Below are 17,542 nucleotides of genomic sequence, written 5' to 3'. Positions count from 1 at the left end.
TACCTGTATCCCCGGATACAGGTAATGCCTTGGCATTGTACAGGCTACACTTCTGACTGGCATGGTGTGTCCTGTTTTTGGGGCAGTCTCATCCCTGGCCAGCATGGAGACAAATGAGGATAGGAGGACCTGTATCCTTCTGGCAGGCTGCCCTCAAGGATGTAACTCAAGATAGTGCCAGTTACAGGGGAGTAGCTAGTAGATAGCAGTCATGGCTGGAGGGATGAGGGACAGTGGGGCTCTCCCTGGTTTCAAGAGGCATGTGCTGCTGGGGTGGCAGTCAGAGAGGCAGACACAGCCTCACCCCTGTCCTACTGTAGCTGTTTGGAGGAAGGCCAGAGGCTGGCTGTAGTTGTAACATGGAGTGGGCGTATCCGTGGGGACCACTCAGAGGGGACTTTGAAGGTGAAGTGATGTTGCATGTGTTTGTGCTCATTCACACCAGTGCTTGCCCCAAAGCAGCATCTAATTAATGCAAAATGATTACTGCACATAGGAGATGTGGCTGAGGAACTTCCCAGGAAACCTTGAAAGGGCCAGCACCAAGCTTGGCTCTTCTAAGTTCTAGAAATCCATGAGGATTTTATATTCTTTAATTCGCTTCTTTCTTGCCCCTAACAGATGTTCCAGCAAGCGGGATGTATTTCATGACATATGAGTGGCTGAAAAATATCTTGACGCCAGAGGGAAAGAGGTGAGGAGAACAGAAGAACGCAGAGGCCACTTTGCTCCGTCATGGGTTTGTTGCCCTTTACTGTGAGTGGGTCTGAAGGCAGAGTGGGGCTTGCTTCTGGCTCCATGTCCACTTTCCTGTCCTTGCTGCTGAGACCAGCTAACACTGCTTACTCTGTACTTCACCTGCTGGAGCAAGTATATGAAACAAGTTCATGAAACCTCCTCCAAGGAGTGGCAGCTACCATGTCACAGGAGCCCTGGCCTTGGACCTCCTCCCTCTGACCAGCCTCTCCCTTGGTGTAACTGCCCCATCCGCCAAGGGTGGGGATGGTTTGAATGCCTTGCTCACAGCCTTTGTCTGACTGGGGCTGCGGTTGGTATTCTGCAGTGTCAGTGAGCTCAGTGTGCCTCGGATCCTGGTGGCTGGGGGCATCGCAGGGATCTTCAACTGGGCTGTGGCAATCCCCCCGGACGTGCTCAAGTCCCGCTTCCAGACTGGTTAGTGGAGGGTAGTGGGGTAGATGGGGGTGGACTGGGTACCAGAACTGGCTGCCCCTGGGGTGCAGAGCTCTTAGGGCCCTGGAGATACTCTCCACAGCAGCACCCAGCAGCTCTCTGACCAACATTTTCCTCACAGTCATTTGTGTCCTAGGAACCCTAGATTCATTTCCTTTTGGCCAGAACACAAAATAAGTGAGATAAGCAGTCAGATCAACTCTGCTGCCTTCCCATGAGCAGAAGGACTCTTACGTTCTTCACTTTTCCTCTCCACTCCCTCAGCATCAGTAATCCAGACATTGTTTATCCCAAGGTGAATGGTGTTGTCTGTGGACTGGTCCCAGATGACCTGGAGGGTGTTCTCTTCCTGATGCAGTGACCCAGCAGGAAGACTTGATTATGGAACTGTTCCCGTGTAGGTTACTATAGGCAGGTCAGGAAACTTCCTAAAGCCTTAACAGTTGGATTCCACCCACAGCACCTCCTGGAAAATACCCTAATGGTTTCAGAGATGTACTGAGAGAGCTGATCCAGAACGAAGGAGTCACATCCTTGTATAAGGGGTTCAATGCAGTGATGATCCGAGCCTTTCCAGCCAATGCGGTGAGTGGAAAGCAGGGGCTATGCTTTCCCTTCAGGGCTTAGAGCAGGTTCCTAGGTTTAGATGGGCTGACTTTTGCTTGCTCCAAGATTGGATTGGGGGCTCAGTTTTCCCCAAATCCCACCCTCAGCCAGAGCCTCCTTATTTGCTTCTTTTCCTGAAGCTTCAGTTGTCATCGTCTTTGGAATTCTTTGAGGGGAGGGGCTTTTTTTTTTTTTTTTTTTTAAGATTTTATTTATTCATTTGAGAGAAAGAAGAGAGCACAAACAGAGGGAGGGGCAAAAGGAGAGGGGGGAAGCAGATTCCCTGCTGAGCTGGGAGCCTGACATGGGGCTTGATCCCAGGATTTAGAGATCATAGCTGGAACCCAAGGCAGATGCTCAACGATCTGAGCCACTCAGGTGCCCCATAAGGGGAGGGGTTTTGATCTCCTGTCTTGGTCATCAGAAGTGGGTAGTTTTGAGACATGGATTTTCTTCCCCTCACAGGAATATGAAAGCACAGCTTGATTCCCTGACCTGGGGTGGGAACGAAGTTGGGGAGGGGTTCTGATGAAGTCACGGAAGGGTTCTGGTCCTGACAGGGGCAGCCAAGCATGGTGCTGGGGTCTTTGTGATAGTCCCAACTTCTGCTAGCTTTTTTCTTCCTTTTAACCCCTTCTCAGGCCTGTTTCCTTGGCTTTGAAGTTGCCATGAAGTTCCTTAATTGGGCCACTCCCAACTTATGAGGCTGAAGGCTGCTCAAGGCTTCTGGAAGATAGAAGCTATCACAGAGGAGAAGCCGTGGGCAGGACTAGGCAGTCCTGAAGGCAAAGGGAGGGGAATGGTGGGATCAGAACTCTGTACATGGACTTGTTGAGACCATTGCCTTAATGACATCCTCTACCTGGTATAACTTGGTGTGCCATTTTGAAACTTGAATTTACTCATGTCAGTTTAAGGGATCTCAAGAGGATTTGGAGGTGGAGTAAGTAGCTTCTAGACCAGATACCACCTACGGTCAGAGAGCTATCTACTGGTGGACTACAGGCCCTACTACACCCAAAATACTACTCAAGAAAGAGAGAAACTCAGCTTCTCACTAGAGACACTATGCATGTTTTCAACCAGCTAACCAAGAGTTGGTGTTGTCTTCGATCCCTACCCAGGAACACCCACCAGATTTCCAGGGTTATCACTTAATCCTGGCCTGCATATGGGGATGTGGACTTGGAAGGCCACATCTCTCTGTCCAAGTAGACTGAGCAAATGTGCCTAGGGGCAGATAGCCTGTTAACAGGTTGAGTTTTTCTTTCTAATGCATGCAAGTAATCAAAGCTAAAAGTACAGTAGCCTAATTTCCCAGGAGTAGATGGAGAGCTTTCCCTCCTACACAGTGAGGAGGGTTTTGAATCAACAGTTCTAGCCTGCTGAGATAAGTGACAAAGCTTGGGGTGTAGGAAAGGCTCTTTTCACACACTCTTTTCTCATGAGAGCGCCCTATTTTAACAGGAAACAATAAATATTGTTTCTAATTTTTGCATTGTGTGAAATTATTTCGATTCTGGGTCACTTCAGCAGGCAGCCTGTGGCTTTGGTGGAGGTTGTCAGGGATCTGGTATCCTTCTTGGTGGCTCCAGGCAGGGGATTTAGGAGGAGGAAGAGGAGGAAGTTTAGGCTAGCCCAGCCTTCCCTGACTGTCCTAGCAGCAACTGCCTGATGGGGAAGTGGGGGAGCTTGATTGCTAACTATTCCCATAGCCCTCAGTACAAGCCTGCAGCCCTTCCTTTCACTCTTCACCTCTCTGCCCTGAGCTAACAGAGAGTTGATTGTTCTAAAAGCCAGAAGCAATCCTGACTTATCATGAGTTTGGGGGTCACTGTGATCTGATGTCACCAGCCGGGCTTTGTTAATTAGGCTATTGGTGATGCACAGGTACATCCAGGGGAGGTAAGGGAGCCCAGTTAATTTGTCCTTGTCTGGTGGCTGGTGAGGCTACCAGAGCTGGGCTTCTCTGGCATTGTCCCACCTGGCAGTCACAGTTAGAGTTCTGCTGGTACATCCCACCTTGCAGCAGCTGCAGAGAGACCCTGGGACTTAGGCTTTAGTGCCATTACTTGAATAAGGGGATGAGGGGGAAAGGACCCACCCCCATCTGAGAGTGGGCTTGGCCAGCCTGGCAGGAAGCTAAAGATTTGGGGGTTTAAGGAAGGACACTTTATTCCTGGGAAGATATTCTTGGATGACCAGAAAGGAATTATGGTCAAGCAAAAACAACAACAAATAACATTGTTCTGAGATGAAAATTATGTGCCCTCTGCTTAGGAAGATTAATTCAGTGCTATGCCTGCTCCCTAATGCTGCAGGATGTCTTTATTTAATCTCTCCCTGGTTTGGAGAAGGCCACATAAGTGTTTCTTGAAGCTCTTGGCAGCACCCTGTCCTTGAGATAATCCTGCAACCTCAGCCTTTGCCTGAAAGCCCCTGTGAGTGCATTTGCATTCTAGCCAAATGACAGCCATTCCCATGGCTCAGGATCACTTTTACAGTCCTTGCGTCTGGCTATTTTGCCCTTTGAAACAGCTTCCATTTTAAAATGGAATGTTTCGTTTCCTTGATGTTAGTGGTGATAGATTTTTCTACTCCTTTGGTTGTTGGATAGGTGTTAAGTCAAATAGGGAAGCCCCAGGAGACGTATTTGTGAAGGGAGCAGAGCAGATGGTAAGTAAGTCCCTCCTGGCTGGCACTTCCTTTTTATGATGCACTTTGAAATGCCACCTGTTCCTGATATATCTCTGCTGTCCGTGATGGGGGTGAGGGTGGGGGTAGGGCTGGGGCCCTCCTCAACAATTTCTCTGTCACAGGCAGCATTTAGAAGCCAGACAGCAGGTGTTAAAACAACCAGCCGGTGATAACAGCCTCACCCAGGCACAAAGAAGAGTATAACTGGGTCAAAGGTGAGGGGCAGCGAGTGGAATGTTGCAACAAGCCTATTAGAAGCAACAGTAGTGCCATTTTCCTGTTGTAAGGTCATACTATCTCCACCTACAATTCTTTATCTACAGTTCTTTTGAGGCTGAAGCCCCTGTGCCCTTTCTAACCTTTCCATGGGTTTATTCTTTTTTTTTTTTTTTAAAGATTTTTATTTATTTATTTGACAAGCAGAGATCACAAGTAGGCAGAGAGGCAGGCAGAGAGAGAGAGGGAAGCAGGCTCCCCGCTGAGCAGAGAGCCCGATGCGGGGTTTGATCCCAGGACCTTGGGATCATGACCTAAGCCGAAGGCAGAGGCTTTAACCCACTGAGCCACCCAGGCGCCCCTATTCTTATTACTTTATCTCCATGTAACTCGATGTTTAGTGGGCACGCATTTTTACCCCACTTTTGGATGTGGAAGCCAATGCTCAGACCGGGTAAGCTGATCTGCCAAGATCACTGGCAGATCGATAATAGAGTGCAGATGACAGAGTTATGTCTGGGTGTCCACAGGCCTGAAGAAAGGGTTGTGATGCTATCAGAGGCTGTCCTGGGACTGCTTGGCCCAAGCTCCAGGAGGCATGTCTGCACTACAGGGTCAAAGCTGGGCCACTGGCCTGTGAGTGAGGCCACAGGTGGCAGAGAGTCCCAACAGGTACTGGGAACGCCCCAGGACCAGGTGTTCTCTGAGGGCTCTCTTTTCTGCTTTCTCTGCTCTGGTGAGCATATAGGCCTATGGCTCTCCAGCCAGCCTTTCCCTTGCTTCCCAGGGTCTGTTCTTTCCTTGAGGGGTCTCCGAGGCTGACCCAAGGTCCGCTGCAGAAACTGATACTTTCTTGGGACACAGTGTCCTGGGGAGAGGGTGACTCACAGGTGCAGAAACAGGTGGCCTGGGAATTAACTCCATCCTGGGGCATGGATGCTTGTTAAAATAGAGCAGACTTCCTGGACCAAAGGCAGTGGCCACATGAGGGAGGCATTATAGAGGCTGAGGGACAGCTTGGGTGATGACAGAGAAAACATAGCCCATTTCACCAAGCATTCCTGTCCCAGAGGCTCATAAACACTTCTGAGGCAAAAGAGAAACTGATGGTGGTAGATGCTAAATGAGCTGGGAAGACTGGACCAGAGGGGCTGGCATGCAGGGGTAGTCAGATCACCAACAGGTTCCAGGAGATAGGTAGGGGAGTGGAATGGCCTAGAGATCACTTTTGGGCAGAGAAGAGGGAGGTGTTGCTGCTTGGGCTGAGTCCATTCCCCCACTCCCAGTATGCAGAGGGTATCAGAGGGCAGAAGGTATATACACTGGGAGGTCTGGGCCAAGAGCAGGCTCCCAGAGGAGTCTGGGGGAGTTTGGGTGTTTCTCTTCCTCCTAGAAAGAAAAAAAAAATGCTTTAAAATAATAAACCTATCAAGAGTACATGAAATCCACTGTTTCATTGGAAACAATAGTTGGTACCTTACCCATGTTCATTTTCACCAGACCCACTGCTGTCAGGCTAAACATGCGCCCCACCTGTGTTACTGTGATTACTAGTTGTAAACATCTCTGAGAACCGGCCCCATTGTGTTCACGTCTGCCCGTGGTTGGTGGTGTGGCAGTCTCTGCAAGCTCTGACTGCCTGCTGGGGAGTGACTCCTAGGACTGGTGCTTGGAGCTGAGCACCTGTCAGGCCTCTTCTCTACCGCAGGCTCTATATTTCTCTTGCTTCTGAGGGTCTCTGTTTTTGCTTTGTCCCCCACCATCACTTACTGGTGGCAGCTGTTTCCCGGTTACCTGCTGTCTGTGGGTTTGGTTGCCATGGTAACCTCTAGTGGTGTAGCTGGACAGGCTTGAATGAAGGCACTCCTAGGAGGATGAGGGTAGAAGATGTGGGATTCAGGGCCCTGGTATTCTCTTTTGCTCTAAGGCACTCTTCTTTGGACAGCTCAAATGAGCCTTCATGAAGGCTTTTGGGACTCCACTTGCAACAGAAGGGCTTCCCAGAGATGGATCCCTGCTCTTGGAAGGTGTTAGGGAGGGGAGCCAGGTAGGGCTGGGAGGCTGGCTGTCCATCCTTACTCTCAGGCTGGTTTGTGAGATAAGGAACAGCTATGGGGTTCCTGCTTTCTGTGGCCCTCATTCCCTCCAGGTCTAAAGATGCCCTTTGAATGCTGTGTTTGCTGGCTGGCTAGCAGGCCAAGCTTTGGGCCAACTGACAGCAAACCAGCCTACTCCTGGCAGAAGCTGATGGGAGTTTCCTTGAAGTGACCTGGAGAACCTGCCTACACCCAGCTCTGTCATCAGAGTGGCCTTCCTCTATCTTATTTTGTAATTGAGGTGAGAGTCCTAACTATACAGGTACCTGTCCCCCTTTAAAACATATAAAACCTGGGGGCACCTGGGGGAACTTGGGTGGCTCACTGGATTAAAGCCTCTGCCTTTGGCTCAGGTCATGATCCCAGAGTCCTGGGATTGAGCCCTGCATCGGGCTCTCTGCTCAGCAGGGAGCCTGCTTCCCTTCCTCTCTCTCTGCCTGCCTCTCTGCCTACTTGTGATCTCTGTCTGTCAAATAAATAAATAAATAAATCTTAAAAAAAAAAAAAACCATATAAAACCTGAAGAATGAGCAAGTAGGGGAGTGGAATTGTGAATTTGCCTTACCAAAGGGTTGGTTGTAGGATTGTTTGAAACAGGCAGATCCCCAGGTGTGATGGTGCAGTGGGAGTGACACACAGTTCTTCTGGATATGGGCTGATTCCTGGAATACTTGGAAGGCTTGGTCTAAAGAGCAGAGAAGAGTTGATGAGCCCTGCCCCGTTAGCTTCTTACTACCCATCCTTAATGAAGTGTTCATACACTGATATCAGAAAGGGCACTTTAAAGAAAAGGATTCTAGTTCTGAGATGGGTCAGGAGAGCAGTTTCACTGACTCCACTTGCTGTGTGGAAGAATTCATTCATTCATTCATTCATTCAGTAAACCTTCCCCAACAGTGTGTGGTAAGGAATCAGCAGGAAACAAATTGGAGGGGCGCCTGGGTGGTTCAGTGGGTTAAAGCCTCTGTCTTTGACTCAGGTCATGATCCCAGAGTCCTGGGATCAAGCCCTGCATTGGGCTTTCTGCTCAGCAGGGAGCCTGCTTCCCATGCTCTCTCTCTGCCTGCCTCTCTCCCTACTTGTGATCTCTGTCAAATAAATAAAAAAATAAATAAATAAATAAATAAATAAATACTAAGGAAAAAAAAAAAAAGGAAACAAATTGGACACTATCCCTGCTCTCACAAAGTAAATTGTGCAAGACTTTCCCCTGGAGTCAAGGAACTTGTCCAGGGAGACACAGCTGTTTGGAATCACAGGCTTGCCTAGCCTAGAGGGTGGATGGCTTCTGTACCAGTGGGGATCTGTTGCTCCTGTTTCCAGAAACTGAGTTCCTAGCAGCACTGAACTCCTGGGTATGTGCCAAGCCAATATGAGAGGTCTTAGTGCTGATTTTAATTAATACTGGGTAATTACCTGGTGGAGCTTAACCATCCCAAATGCCTTGGAGGTTCCCAAGCCTATAGCTCATTACTTTCTGTCTGGGCCCAGCAAAGAGAGGCAGGATTCTGTCCTATGCCCACTGGCCTTTCGTCAGCACTGGGACCCAGAACAATCACTTTTTTCTATTCCCTTCACTCTGGTGTGGGTGAAGGGGGCAACTTGGGAAATAGCCTAGCCTCTCCAGTTCACGTATGCCCCCTCCCTAGGGGCAAAGCATAACAGTGCCTTATGGTCTACTCAACACCATGAAACAGTGTGGGGCCAGGGTGGAGTGTGGGAAGAGCAAAGGCCTGCAGAATCCTGGTGGGAGTGCTTAAGAGGAGAAGAGACACAAAAGTGATTCCTGCTCTGCACCTTACTCCGCGCTCAGCATACATACTCTAACAGGCTTATTTCTCGCATGTGGCTCTCAAATTACTGTATCACTGAAACTCCTACCATCTATCACGCCTTTCCTGTTTGACATATCACAGACCCCCTGCCAGATTTCTGAAGGTCCTACCGTCATGCCACCACTCCACCCTGGGACCAAGGTGGTCCTGACTTGTTACCAGCCCTTTGCTCTTGCTGCCCTCTATGTTTAGATGGCTTTCCTCAAGATTTTCCTGTCGTGGGATCCTGTCCAGGACTCGGAGTCAGCCTGAATGTCACCCCCTAAAGCGCACCCTCTTGCTCTCCAGGACAGCCGGAACCACACTGAAGTTGTAACGTGTGTGCCAGGCGTCGTCTGGCTTTCTGGCTCTAGGCTGTGTCCCTGGAGCCTACCAAGTGCTGGCAAAGAGGAGGCTCTTACCGGATGTTGAAACAATATGTGAAAGGTCTTGCCGGCTGAGTGGGAAGAACCAAAGACTCCCTTAAGCCGTAGACCACTCATTCCCGGGACTCGACCCGAGACTGCACAGGACCGGCGGGCGGCCCAGCGGCGCACGCGCACTGGGGGCCGGCGGTCGGCGGGGGCGCGCACGCCCGCGGTCGCGTGCGTCACAACCCGGGCTCCCGCCCCGCCCGTCCCGCCTGCCCGCTCGTCGGTCCCCGCGGCGGCGGCGGCGGCGGCGGCTGCCCAGTGACAGCGGCGGCGGCACCAGGTCGGCGGTAGTAGCTTAGGGTCGTGCGGCCCGGAGACACACACGGGCCGAAGGGCGGCGCGGCGCGAGGAGGGCCAGAGCCGGGTCGCGCGGGAGGAGACCTCGCGGGCGCCGGGCGAAAAGGCCGGCGTGAGGGAGCGCGGAGGCAGTGGCCGCCGGCGGCCCGGACCCGCCTGTCCTCGCGGCCGCCGCCGGCATGAGCCACATCCAGATCCCGCCGGGGCTCACGGAGCTGCTGCAGGGCTACACCGTGGAGGTGCTGCGGCAGCAGCCGCCCGACCTAGTCGACTTCGCGGTGGACTACTTCACCCGCCTGCGCGAGGCCCGCTCGCAGCCCGCCAGCCCGCCCGCCGCCCCTCCTTCCGGCTCTCAGGGTCTGGAGCCCGGCGCTGGCCTGGTCGCCGACGCGAAGGCGGACACCGAGTCGGAGGACGACGAGGACCTGGATGGTAGGCGGCGGGTTGGGCCGGCGTTCGTGGTGGGGGGACGGAGGGGGCGGTGCGGGGGTCTCCAGCGGCGGTCTCCAGCGGCGGTCTCGAGGGGCTGCGGGGGCCGACCACACTGGGCCGGGACCTTGGAGCGCGCGAGCGGAGTTTGTCCGGCTTCCCCGAGCCGCGGGCGTGCGCCACTTCCCAGCGGAGCTGGGCGGTCCTCCGAGCTCGGGAGCGCACCGAGGGAGTTGTCAGATTCAGCCTGGGAGAAAACGTGCGCCTTCGGCCCGCGTGGTGGCGCGGAGCCCACGGCGGCCTCGCCTCTGCGGGGGGACCCTTCGCCGGGATGGTTCCGAAGAACTAGGACGTTCGTATCCGCCCACTTGTCTTCGATAACCAGGACAGTAACTTCTTTTGGAAATCACTCAGTTTGTGAAAAGTTATGGTGAAAACTTTAAGCATAGCCAAAAGTAGAGAGAGAAAAGGTGAAAAGAACTATATGTCACCATCCACATTCAACAGTTTAAATAGGTCACAAATGTTTCATCTCTACTTTTTTCCCTTTGCTTTGCTTAAGGTGGTTTTTTTTTTTTTTTTAAATTCACATACAATGTATTACTTGTTTCAGGGGTGAAGGTCCGTGATTCATTAGTCTTACACAATTCCCAGCACTTACCATAGCACATACCCTCTCTAATGTCCCATCACCCAGCTACCCTATCCCTCCTCCCCGACCCCCCCAGCGCCCCTCAGTTTGTTTCCTGAGATTAAGAGTCTCTTACGGTTCAGTTCGTCTCCCTCCTCGGTCCCATCTTGTTTCATGCTGAAGTATTTTAAAGCAAATCCCAGTCAGGTCATTTCACTTCTGCATAACTGGGCATGGATTTCTTAAAATGTTCTTAGTATTTCTTGAAATTTAAAATATTTCTTAAAATATACGTAATATATATTTCAATTTCGCTAAAACGATTGGATCAAATTCGGTGAGGGTAAACAGTAACTATCTTGTTTAGCATGTAGGGTGCAGGAAAAAAAGACAAGTAACACTTTCTATATCTGATTTAGGCAAGGTTGTCAAAGAACAATTTCATTTTCTTTGTTTGTTTCATCATAGGCTTTGTCAGTTTAACAATAGAATTATCCTACGTTTGAACCGCCAAAATTTAACAAAACAATGAAAACAGAGACAGAGTTAGAGACTCAGTGTTCTTAGAGCATGGTGGGGGCGGGGCGGGAAATGTAGTTTTGAGTAGAATCCACATTCAGTTCAGGTCCGTTAGCTTATCTGTCCCAGTCCGTTTCTTATCTGTCATTGCTGTTGGAGGTTGTAAGCTTCAGTGTTGTGGACAACTTCCCATAGTTTATTTACCATCAAGAGTTGAAATGGTTCTCAGTTTTTCTTTGATATTTTGCACATTAAATTATGAGATTTTTGCCTTAAGCCTAGAAGTCAAATTGTTATTTTCCAGATCTCTTCCAAAGATTTGCTTTGTGGTCTAAGACAAGTGGTTAAACCTATTTGATTCCAGATTCACTTATCTTTAAAATGGGGTCAGTGACAATGATCTGTCAGGGATAAATGTGTCTCTAAAAATTTTACTTCAGGAGTGACTCCTCATTTGTTTCACTGTCATATCTATAAATCACAAAACTGTAACTTGCTTTGTGAAATTTTTATGTACACGTATTAGTCTTTTAGACATTAGTCCCAGGTGAGTAAAATGGCATATATAGGTTTTGTGTTATGTCTATATTCATTGTCATCTTTGATATCTTTTTCAAAATTCAGTTGATTTAAATCTTTGTAATTCTGTGCTTTATTTTATTGGCATGTAAATATTTGTTGTTTGTATCTCTAACATGGCTGTGCTACATATAATTATAGAAATCAACACTAGGTGAACTTCTGTTTACAGATAATAGACTAAAAATACATTGCACACAATGAGATACCACTTCACACCCATGAGGATGGCTGTTATGAAAAAAAAATTGCAATTGTTGGTGAGAAGGTAGAGAATTGGGAGCCCCTGTTCACTGCTGTTGGGAGTGTAAAATGGTCTATATGCGGTGGAAAAATGGTTTGGCAGGTCCTCAAAAAAATCAAAGAATTACCATATGATTGAGCAATTTCACTGCTATGTATATATGCCAAAGAATTGAAACTGGGGAGCCAAACGTATAGTTACATGCCAGTGTTCGTTGTGGCATTATTCACAGTAGCCAAAAGGTAGAAACAACCCATGTCCCATCAGCAGATGAATGCATAAATAAATTGTCATATGTATATATACTATGAAATACTATTCATCCTTTAAAAGGAATGAAATTCTAATACATGCTGCAACTTGGGTGAACCATGAACATATTATGCTAATCCAGTAAGCTGGACACCAAAAGACAAATATTATATGATTCTGCTTATATGAGGTGCCTAGAATGGGTAAATTTCATAGAGACCGAAAGTAGGATAAAGGTTAGCTGGAGCTGGTAATAGGGTGTTATTGTTTAATGGGTATAGAGTTTCTCTTTGGGATGATAAAGTTCTGAAATTGGATAAGGGTGATGGTTGCATAACATTGTGGATGTACTTAATGCCATGAGTAGTACACTTAAATGGTTAAAATGGTAAGTTTTGGGGCGCCTGGGTGACTCAGTTGGTTAAGCAAATACATTCAACTCTGGTCATGATCCCAGAGTCCTGGGATCGAGTCCTACATTGGGTTCCCTGTTCAGTGGGGAGTCTGCTTCTCCCTCTGACCCTCGCCCTTCTCACCCTTCTCACCCTTCTCATTCCCTCTCTCACTCTCTCTCTCAAATAAATAAAATCTTAAAAAATGGTAAGTTTTATGTATATTTTATCACAATTTTTAAAAATATAAGAAATACATTACATATCCAGTGATTAGGAACATTAGGGTAATAAGCCCACAATACCAAAAATAAGAACTAGGATATATAGAGGTGGATCTGTATGTAGCAAGAGAGATTTTGTTTAGTATGGCTAACCACCAATTCAGTTTATTATTTTTATTTTTTATTTTATTTTTTTTACCAATTCAGTTTATAAAACTGCTGTTTGAAACACTCAAAGAAGTTATTACCTGTTATTGGTTTGTTTTAATAACAGTGTTTGATGTCAAACAGCACACCAAGTATGAAGTATTATAATGAGTATTTAACTTTTGGGAAAGCCTGAAAACTTCAGACGTATTAATAAGTTACTGTAACTATCCTCACGAGAACAATAAATTGGCATCCAGACTTGATTTACTTCTGTACTTACCATAAAACATTTCTTTCTGTGGGTGTTCTAGCATATATATATATATATATATATATATATATATATATATATATATATATATATAGTAATTCACGTACTATATAACTCACCCTTTTATTTTTTATTTTTTTTTTAAAGATTTTATTTATTTATTTGACAGAGAGAAATCACAAGTAGGCAGAGAGAGAGAGAGGAGGAAGCAGGCTCCCTGCTGAGCAGAGAGCCCGATGCGGGACTCGATCCCAGGACCCTGAGATCATGACCTGAGCCGAAGGCAGCGGCTTAACCCACTGAGCCACCCAGGCGCCCTAACTCACCCTTTTAAAGTGTATAATTCAGTGGTTCCCCCCGCAGTGGTTTTAGTATATTCACAGATATGAGCAACCATCATCCCAATCAGTTTTAGAACAATCAATTTTCATCACCCGCAAAACAACCTAATACCCTAGCCATGAATGCCAATATCTGCATTGCCCTCTAATGTGCTTTATAGATTTGCCTTTTGTGGACATTTCATATAAATGGAGTCATACAGTATATGGTCTTTGGCTCTTGGCTTTTGTTTAGCATCATATTTTCAAAGTTCATCAGTATTATAGCACATAATCTGTTACTCCTTTTTGTTGCTGAATACTATTCCATTGTATGGATATACCACCTTTATTTAGTCATCAGTTGATAGACATTTAAGTTCTTTTCACTTTTTAGCTATTATGAATAATGTTGCTGTGAATATTCATGTGTACAAGTTCTCATGTGGATATATGTTTTCGTTTCTCTCTGGCGTATATATGTAGGAGTAGAATTGTTTGACCATGTGGTAACTCCATGTTTAACTTTTTGAGGAACTGCCAGAATGTTTTCCAAAAGTGGCTGCACCATTTTACATTCTAACTTTTTACATTAAGGATTCTAGGGGCACCTGGGTGGCTCAGTTGCTTAAGCCCCTGACTCTTGATTTCAGCTCAGGTCTTGATCTTGGGGTTGTGAGTTCATGCTTTGTGTTGGGCTTCATGCTGGGTATGGAGCCTACTTAAAAATAAAACAAAACAAAACACAAAACAAAAAGAGCCCTCTCAGTCTACTTATCTGTCTGCGTGCCACTACTACTGTCTTGATTACTATAGGTTTGTAGTAATTTTGGAATCAGTAAGTGTGAGTTCTTCAACATTGTTCTTATTCAAAATTGTTTTGGCTTTGGGGGTTCTTTGAATTTCCATGTGAATTTTATTTTATTTTATTTTATTTTTTTAAAGATTTTATTTATTTATTTGACAGACAGAGATCACAAGTAGGCAGAGAGAGGAGGAAGCAGGCTCCCGAGAAGTGGAGAGCCTGATGCAGGGCTCGATCCCAGGACTCTGGGATCATGACCTGAGCTGAAGGCAGAGGCTTTAACCCACTGAGCCACCCAGGTGCCCTTCCATGTGAATTTTAGGATTAGTTTGTCAACATCTTCAAGGAGGGCAACTGGGATTTTGATAGAGATTGCCTTAAATTTGTAGATTAATTTGGAGAATAACCATTTTAACATTAAGTCATCTGAGCTATGCATATGGGATGTTTTTCCATTTGTTTAGATCTTTTAAAGAAGATCTTATGAATTAAAGAATAATAATGTTTTGTAATTTTCAGATATAGGTTTTATACATCTTTTCTTAAATTAATTCCTAAGTAATTAATTTCTTTTGGTGTTATTGTAAATGGAATTGTTTTCTAACTTTCATTTTCAGATGGCTCATTGCAAGTATATAGAAATAGTTAATTTTTAAAGAATATTGATCTTGTATCTTACAGTCTTGCTGAACTTATTAGTTCTAGTAGTTTTTTTAGTGAATTCCTTAGGAATTTTCCCCAGCATTTTGTACTACACAGTGTATACCACATAACATAGGAGTTGGTCCAAACAGCATTAGCAGAACTTTTTAAAATTGCTTAATAATAATGGTTCTGCAGTTCCCCTAGTGGCTCTCTCAGCAGAATTTTGACACTGTTGAACCACCCTCCCTCTTGACATCTGTGTCTTCATTCCCCTGGCTTTCCATCCACCACTTGGCCTTGTCTCTGCCTTTTAAATGATAGTTCATGATGTCCAGAATTTAGTTTGTTACCTTTTCTTCAGTGAGCAGCTCTCTTCCTGAGCTTTTTTACTGCCTTGAACCTGGACCTTCAAAATCAAAACTATAGCTTCACAACTTTCTCTGCTGATACAGATATGTGTTTATGCTCATTTTGCCAGCTGGTCATCTCTCATTCATCTCTCAAACTCATATGCCAAAAATTGATGTTGTTAGCATACTTGTTACACTGTGTTTCCTCTAAGTTTTAAAGCAATAAACCTAGGAATTAGTCTTTCTCTGTGTCTCTCACTCACTCATAGTATTCTCTGGGCTCTCTCATCTTGTCCCTCCTCCCTGTTCCTGTCTTAGGATTGGCTTTTATGGTAAGCATCTGTAGGCCTCCCACTCATATCTCCTCCACACCATCACTAAAATCACCCTTCTTCCACACCTCCTTTTTAAATTGTAGTAAAATGTACATAATGTAAAATCAACCATTTTAACTTTTAAAAAAATTTTATTTATTTGGCAGAGATTACAAGTAGGCAGAGAGGCAGGCAGAGAGAAAGGGGGAAGCAGGCTCCCTGCTGAGCAGAGAGCCTGACTCGGGGCTTGATCCCAGGACCCTGAGATCACAACTTGAGCCAAAGGCAGAGGATTTAATCCACTGAGCCACCCAGGTGCCCCATTTTAAGTTTTTTTTTTTTTTTAAAGATTTTATTTTTAAGTAATCCCTATACCCAGTGAGGGCTCGAACTTTACAACCTTGAGATCAAGAGTTGTGTGCTCCACAAATGATGTCCCCCATTTTAACTATTTTAAGTATACAATTCGGTGGCATTAAATACATTCACAATACAACCACTTTGCTTTCTTTCTTTTTCTTTTTTCTTAAATAAGCTCTATGCCCAGCATGGGACTTGAACTCACGACCCCAAGATCAAGAATCAATATGAATTTCGTGATCAGTTTTTCCATTTCTGTAAGAAAACCTGTTTTCTTAAATTTTATCATCAGAGTGTTGATTGTGAATGTATACAACTACAACTGACTTTTGTGTGTTGATCTTATACCTTGCAACCTGTGGATTCTTTAGGGTTTTCTGTATATAAGGTCATGTAATAATCTGTGAATAGTTTTATTTGTTCCTTTTCAATCTGATTGCCTTTTTATTTCTTTTTCTTGCCTGATTGCGGCGGCTAGGACTTCCAGTACTATCCTGAATAGAGTTGACTAAAGTGGGCATCCTTGTGGCACCTGGGTGGCTCAGTTGGTTAAGCGTCTGCCTTTGGCTCCTGGAGTCTTGAGATCCAGCCGCCCGTCAGGCTCCCTGCTCAGCTGGGAGTCTTCTTCTTCCTCTCCCTCTGCTTCTCCCCACCCTGCTCATGGGCATGCTCTCTCTCTCTATATATATATCTGTCTCAAATAAATAAGATATTGATCTCATGACCCGAGCCAAAGGCAGAAGCTTAACCAACTGAACCACCAACCACCCAGGTGCCCTGAGGAAATTCCCATTAATTCCTAGTTGTTGAGTGATTTTATCATGATAGGTTGTTGAGTTTTGTCAAATGCTTTTTTGTACATCAATTGAAATGATCATGTGGCTTTTCCCCTTCATTTATTTTTTATTTTTTAATTTAAAAAAATATTATTTTTATTTATTTGACAGAGAGAGAGATCACAAGTAGGCAGAGAGAGGAGGAAGCAGGCTCCCCGCTGAGCAGAGAGCCCCATGTGGGGCTTGATCCCAGGACCCTGAGATCATGATCCGAGCCGAAGGCAGAGGCTTAACCCACTGAGCTACCTAGGTGCCCCTCCCCTTCATTTTTTAAATGTGATGTATTACACTGATTGATTTTGTGTGTTGAGTTACCCTTGCATTCTTTTTTTTTTTTTAAAGATTTTATTTATTTATTTGACAGAGAGAGATCACAAGTAGGCAGAGAGGCAGGCAGAGAGAGAGAGGAGGAAACAGGCTCCCTGCTGAGCAGAGAGCCCGATGTGGGACTCCATCCCAGGACCCTGAGATCATGACCTGAGCCGAAGGCAGCGGCTTAACCCACTGAGCCACCCAGGCGCCCCTACCCTTGCATTCTTGGGATAAATCCCATTCGGTCATGGTGTAAGGTATAATCCTTTTGCTGGATGTATTTTGCTGGTATTTTGTTGTCATAATGATTTTTTGCTGCAGTTTGTAAATCAAGTGAATATATTATACTCTACTTAATTATTCTCCTTTCAGGTTGCCTGCAGTTGTTTGCTTGTATGAACTTATTTTATGTATAGGGTTTTTTTTTAAACAATTGATTATTTTTTCTTAAGATTTTATTTATTTGAGAGAGAAAAAAAGGGAGAGAGTGAGTGAGAGAGCACAAGCACGGGGAGCTGCAGAGGGAAAGGGAAAAGTAGGCTCCCCACTGAGCAGGGA

The 17,542-nt window shown here is 46.0% G+C and overlaps 3 protein-coding genes across 4 annotated transcripts in view; 2 read left to right on the top strand and 1 right to left on the bottom strand.

The window, feature by feature from the left end:
• Positions 1-3,291, top strand: part of SLC25A20 (solute carrier family 25 member 20) — a 30,448-nt gene extending 27,157 nt beyond the window's left edge. Inside the window, exons 6-9 of the mRNA XM_059160848.1 lie at positions 622-694; positions 1,064-1,173; positions 1,652-1,776; positions 2,439-3,291. Coding sequence (XP_059016831.1) covers positions 622-694; positions 1,064-1,173; positions 1,652-1,776; positions 2,439-2,501 — 371 coding nt within the window. The 3' untranslated portion in view covers positions 2,502-3,291. The remainder of the gene's footprint in view (positions 1-621; positions 695-1,063; positions 1,174-1,651; positions 1,777-2,438) is intronic.
• LOC131825504 (uncharacterized) lies at positions 3,107-9,532 on the bottom strand. The gene is made up of 5 exons (XM_059165011.1): positions 9,436-9,532; positions 9,043-9,305; positions 7,372-7,491; positions 6,481-6,576; positions 3,107-6,099 (listed from the first exon to the last, which is right to left on the bottom strand). Exons 1-5 carry the CDS (start codon positions 9,530-9,532, stop codon positions 6,010-6,012), a joined length of 666 nt encoding a protein of 221 aa, XP_059020994.1. The 3' UTR covers positions 3,107-6,009.
• Positions 9,240-17,542, top strand: part of PRKAR2A (protein kinase cAMP-dependent type II regulatory subunit alpha) — a 149,472-nt gene continuing 141,169 nt past the window's right edge. For both annotated transcript variants that reach the window (XM_059160846.1, XM_059160847.1), the window contains exon 1: positions 9,240-9,783. In XM_059160846.1, coding sequence (XP_059016829.1) covers positions 9,531-9,783 — 253 coding nt within the window. In that variant the 5' untranslated portion in view covers positions 9,240-9,530. The remainder of the gene's footprint in view (positions 9,784-17,542) is intronic.

This window comes from Mustela lutreola, chromosome 2 (assembly GCF_030435805.1).
Source record: "Mustela lutreola isolate mMusLut2 chromosome 2, mMusLut2.pri, whole genome shotgun sequence".
Taxonomy (NCBI): domain Eukaryota; kingdom Metazoa; phylum Chordata; class Mammalia; order Carnivora; family Mustelidae; genus Mustela; species Mustela lutreola.
This window is presented reverse-complemented; position numbering and strand designations above follow the sequence as displayed.